This window comes from Triticum dicoccoides, chromosome 1B (assembly GCF_002162155.2).
Source record: "Triticum dicoccoides isolate Atlit2015 ecotype Zavitan chromosome 1B, WEW_v2.0, whole genome shotgun sequence".
NCBI lineage: Eukaryota > Viridiplantae > Streptophyta > Magnoliopsida > Poales > Poaceae > Triticum > Triticum dicoccoides.
The window spans coordinates 656,332,178-656,338,036 of record NC_041381.1 but is presented as its reverse complement, the minus strand read 5'-3'; the positions used below and the strand labels follow the sequence as shown (position 1 = coordinate 656,338,036).

General features: G+C 51.8%; 1 protein-coding gene across 1 annotated transcript; it reads left to right on the top strand.

Annotated features, from left to right (window-relative positions):
- Window positions 1-3,573: 3,573 nt before the first annotated feature.
- LOC119349441 (GDSL esterase/lipase At5g45910-like) lies at window positions 3,574-5,595 on the top strand. Its single transcript, XM_037617478.1, has 4 exons — window positions 3,574-3,958; window positions 4,036-4,351; window positions 4,498-4,817; window positions 5,343-5,595. Exons 1-4 carry the CDS (start codon window positions 3,688-3,690, stop codon window positions 5,558-5,560), a joined length of 1,125 nt encoding a protein of 374 aa, XP_037473375.1. The 5' UTR covers window positions 3,574-3,687; the 3' UTR covers window positions 5,561-5,595.
- The last annotated feature ends 264 nt before the right edge of the window (window positions 5,596-5,859 follow it).

The window sequence follows — 5,859 nt, the reverse complement described above, 5'->3', positions numbered from 1 at the left end:
CTGGAAAAGAGTCTTGATGACCCACAAGTGTAGGGGATCAATCGTAGTCCTTTCGATAAGCAAGAGTGTCAAACCCAACGAGGAGCAGAAGGAAATGATAAGCCGTTTTCAGTAAGGTTTTCTCTGCAAGCACTGAAATTGTAGGTGATAGATAGTTTTGTGATAAGATAAATAGTAACGAGTAACAAGTAAATAAAATAAGTAAAGTGCAGCAAGGTGGTCCAATCCTTTATGTAGCAAATAATAAGCCTGGACAAATTCTAATAATGAGAGAGGGGCTCCCGAGGACACATGGGAATTATCGCCAAGCTAGTTTTCATCACGTTCATATGATTCACGTTCGGTACTTTGATAATTTGATATGTGGGTGGACCGGTACTTGGGTATTGCCCTTACTTGGACAAGCATCCCACTTATGATTAACCCCTATTGCAAGCGTCCGCAACTACAAAAGAAGTATTAAGATAAACCTAACCACAACATTAAACATATGAATCCATATCAGCCCCTAACGAAGCAACGCATAAACTAGGGTTTAAGCTTCTGTCACTCTAGCAACCCGTCATCTACTTATTACTTCCCCATGCCTTCCTCTAGGCCCAAATAATGGTGAAGCGTCATGTAGTCGACGTTCACATAACACCACTAGAGGAAAAGACAACATACATCTCATCAAAATATCAAACGAATACCAAATTCACATGACTACTAATAGCAAGACTTCATCCATGTCCTCAGGAACAAACGTAACTACTCACAAAGCATATGCATGTTCATAATCAGAGGAGTAATAATATGCATAAAGGATATTAACATATGATCTTCCACCAAGTAAACCAATTAGCATCAACTACAAGGAGTAATCAACACTATTAGCAACCCACAGGTACCAATTTGTGGTTTTGATACAAGATTGGATACAAGAGATGAACTAGGGTTTGGAGAGGAGATGGTGCTGGTGAAGATGTTGATGGAGATTGACCCTCTCCCGGTGAGTGGATCGTTGGTGATGACGTTGGTGATGATTTCCCCCTCCCGTAGGGAAGTGTCCCCGGCAAAACAGCTCCGCCAGAGCCCTAGATTGGTTCCGCCAAGGTTCCGCCTCGTGGCGGCGGAGTTTCGTCCCGTAAGCTTGCCCATGATTTTTTCCAGGGTAAAAGCGATGATATAGCAGAAGATGGACACTAGAGGCCCACCAGGGGGGCCAGGAGATAGGGGGCGCGCCCTATAAGGGGGGGGGGGGGCGCCCCCTGTCTCCTGGACAGGGTGTGGGCCCCCCTGGTGTATTTCTTTTGCTCATAAATTCTTATTAATTCCAAAAAGTTGTTTCGTGGAGTTTTAGGACTTTTGGAGCTGTGCATAATAGGTTTCCAACGTTTGCTCCTTTTCCAGCCAGAATTCCACCAGCCGGCATTCCCCCTCTTCATGGTAAACCTTGTAAAATAAGAGAGAATAGCCATAAGTAATGAGGTATAATGTGTAATAACAGCCCATAATGCAATAAATATTGATATAAAAGCATGATGCAAAATGGACGTATCACCGTGATTTTCTCGTCCATCAAATCAGGCAGGTGTTGTTTCGGAAGTGCTAGATTTTATACCGTCAGCTTCCTATAATCACGTCTACTCAGATAAGATATACTCAGAGGTCATTTGCGAACACTTCAGTGTTGATTAACACCGGCGAAAAAGTAGGATCGCATCAGGCGATCAAGGAGGCGACCGGGATCCCTTGCGCGCCGCCGGTGACGCCGCCGGTTCCCTCTCTCTCCGTCGGCCGCTCCGGCGGCGGGAGGGAGGGGGAACCCCAGTTCGCTAGGTGGGTGTGTGGTAGGGTTAGGTTTGAGGGAGACGCTGCCGAGGCCGTTGCGGTGGTGTCGCGTCGGAATAAGTTTCTTCGGGCTCTCTTCGCGGTCAGGCGAGGCTTTTGCCTTCGTCTAGGAGCCAGCGGTGTTGGGGATCCCCGGATCTCCTCGAGGTCGCGGACTATGGTGGTTGGAGGTCCATCGGCACTGGCCGTTTGGATCCTCAGATGGGCGATGGATGCAGGGAGACAAAGACCTTTCTTCTTCCTTGTTGGTATGATTTGCCGCTGCTATTCTTCTCCTTCCTCTGGGCTGATGCTGGTGGGAGATCCTGCTTTGTCCGGGCGGATGGCCCGGCTGCGGTGCTGGACCGGTCGGATGACTCGAGTTCTCTTCCTTCCGGAAGGGACACTTTTCACGGTACTCAAAGCCAAAGATGGCGACGGCTGTTGCAGGTGTGTTGGATTGATGTCCATGCCCTTTCAGCGCTGGTGTCAAGAAAGGAGGAAACAGCGTGGCGGCAATTGTACGGTGGTCGAAGATGATGACCTGTTTGCGACTGGTTGCAGATCCTTGTGCTGCAGGGGTCTTCTCTCAAGATTCAGGGATATGATGACATAGAGCTCCGGAGATCCTCTTGTGTTCTGGTTGTCTTAGGGGACTCTAGGTGTTCATGGTCCTTTGTGTTTGCATTTCAGTGTGCTTGTAAGAGTCGACTAATTTGTACTGATTCGTAGTTTGAATGAAAAATTTCTCAAAAAAAAAAGCTTCCTATAATCACGTCACGCGATCCCCTGGTGCCGTTTCCTTTTGTTCAGTTAAAACAGAAAACTGTAAGTACGAGAAGAAACAGGGTTTGATCCAAAAATACGTCACCATTTGAGGATTAACTCCACGTCTGATTTGATCCGCTAATCACGGAAGGCCCATAGACGAGAAATCGTGGGCTCATGCACACGATAGATTACTTGCATGCAACAGAAAAACTGCTAACCAACAACATGGCAAAGAACTGCGGCGCCCACACACTTCCCACGGCACGTCGTCCACCTCCTCGACCTCGACACGGGCGCTCGCGCATGTCACCCACCTCGCCACAGCACCCGCGCAGGTCGTACACCTCGCCGCTGCACCCGTGCAAGTCGCCGCCAGTGGTCGTTGGCCGGTCCGCTCGATCCGGTCCGGACTTCGTCATCGCCGGTCCGGTCCCTGAAATCAGGACCATCATGCTGCTCGGTCCGGTCCGGCCCGGACCGCTGGCGGCCGGTCCAAACGTCGGCTCGGACCGGGACCGGACCGGTCCGGGCCGTGTCCATCCTGATTTCCAACTATCTTTTGTACTTGTATATGAATCTTAACATTCAGATCACACACGGTGCCATATGGGCAGGTGAAGCTCTCCATGGAGCAGAGCTAGCCACGCACGCACGCATGTGTGGAGCTGCTTTGTGCGTCCTTTGGTATCATGGCAGGATCGTAGTATGCTGACCTTTACATAGAATCGGAGAATAATAAGGCGGTGGTGGTGATCTCTCACGTGAAGTTTCCTCTCCGGAGAAGACAAACCGAGCTGAAAGTGTAGCAAAGGTCAAAGGGAGAGACAAATTTCTCCCTGGCAACCACTGATAAAATAGTGAAGGGGAGGACAATCTAGCTAGCTGGGTAGTAACATGCATGACGCTCGCTTTCACCCTCGGCTGGTTGGCCGGGAGCGCGAGAGATTCGAAAGCAAATTAAAGCGCCGGTCACGGGGGCTATAGAAAGCCCGGCCACTGGCCAAGCATGAAGCATCCCCATTCCTTTTCCTTTCCGTAGCTTTCTTCTTTGCCGCTTTGCGTGCCTCCCTCCCTCCCTCTCTCTCGTCCGCAGCAGCTGGGACGATGGGAACGATGAGCTCGCCGTCGGTGCCGGCGCGGAAGCAGCAGCTGCTGCTATGCTTGGCCGTCTTGCTACTTGCGGGCGCGGCGTCCGCCCAGGCCCAGAAGTACAACGCGGTGTTCAACTTCGGCGACTCTATCACGGACACGGGCAACCTGTGCACGAGCGGGAAGCCGACGGAGATCACCTTCACGCAGCCCCCCTACGGCGAGACCTACTTCGGCACCCCCACCTGCCGGTGCTCCGACGGCCGCGTCATCGTCGACTTCCTCAGTAAGTGTTGTGCCCCATTCACTTCCTCAAACTAATTAATGGTTCTTGCTTGACGTACGTACGATGACGCATTGCAGGCACCAAGTTTGGGGTGCCTTTCCTGCCACCGTCCAAGGCGAACGGCACGGACTTCAAGCAGGGCGCGAACATGGCGATCACGGGCGCGACGGCCATGGACGCGCCCTTCTTCCGCGGCCTCGGCCTGTCGGACAAGATCTGGAACAACGGGCCCATCAGCTTCCAAATCCAGTGGTTCCAGCAGATCACCGCCACCGTGTGCGGGAACGACTGCATGCGGTACCTGCGGGACTCGCTGGTGGTGTTCGGCGAGTTCGGCGGCAACGACTACAACGCGATGCTGTTCGGCAACTACAACCCGGACCAAGCGAGCAGGTACCAATGTTTCAACGGTTCGAACGGAGTGCCGCTAGCTAAATGAAATCCTGTCCGCGCTATAGCCTGATTTTTCACCGGCATATAGCCGATTTGGATGAGTAGTACCGCTACTTATGATAGCCTGCTATTCAAAACTTTGGAAGGTACACGACCAAGATCGTCAACACCATCATCAGGGGCGTGGAGAAGGTGGTGGCAATGGGGGCCAGGGACGTGGTGGTGCCCGGGGTGCTCCCCATCGGCTGCTTCCCCATCTACCTCACCGTCTACGGCACCAACAGCAGCGCCGACTACGACAGCCTCGGCTGCCTCCGCAAGTTCAACGACCTCTCCACGTTCCACAACAACCTGCTCCAGGCCAAGATCGCCCGCCTCCGGAAGCGCTACGGCCGGGCGGCGCGCATCATGTACGCCGACTTCTACTCCGCCGTCTACGACATGGTCCAGAACCCAAGCAAATACGGTACGTGCGCACGCGATAAGTCTTAGCTAGCCGTTGGGCATCTTGTTTCAGCAATAAGTCTAACTAACACGCCAGGGAGAGACAAGCCACGCATAACGTGTGGATGGGTAGATTCCGCGTTCGTGCACGAGCTAGCAGCAGTGGACACGGCACTAGTGTCACTGTCAGCATCGGCATCAGTGTGGTGCTAGCTACTGCCCACTCTGGGCACATGTCCCTGCATGTGAGATTCCTGCATGTCCCGCGCGGCGACGAGTAGAAGAAGATCTTCAAATCATTCAAAAAAAATCATTCAAAAAAAATCATTGAAAAAGAAGATCTAGGAAGAGCTGGCATAATATGGCCAAGTAATGGTGGATCGGCACTGGCTGACACGCCCAACAAACACATGCCTCCACATGCATGCATGCATGGAGCACCGGCGCCGACCGGGGCACTGTTCATGCACGTTCTAGGTAGTGATCAATCAACTAGAGTAGGAGTACGTAGCTAACTGGCAACGGTGTTGTGCTGTGTGTGCTGCAGGTTTCAACGCGGTTTTCGAGGCGTGCTGCGGCTCCGGGGGAGGCAAGTACAACTACGCCAACAGCGCGAGGTGCGGAATGCAGGGCGCGGCGGCGTGCGCCAACCCGGCCGACCACCTCAGCTGGGACGGCATCCACCTCACCGAGGCCGCATACAAGCAGATCACCGACGGCTGGCTCAACGGGCCATACTGCAGCCCGCCCATCCTCCACTCCTAAAACATTAATTAATTAAGTAATTCTTTATTTATTGACTTGTGGTAGTATTATTTATTATTTTATTTTATTCGAGCTTGAGTTTTCCCAAAGGAAAAAGAAAAATTCATTCAATGTCATATGGTGGTGCTGAAATGTATACGTTGCCCAAGAAAAAAACGAAGGCAACTCTCGAATAAATTGTTAGTGCCTGCCCGCAGCGACTTACGTCGGCGAATTCCCTATATGATGCTTATTGGGTCAAAATGTTGGTTATTCACACAGGCTTCCATCAAACGGTATAAATTTGTAACTTGTTCTCT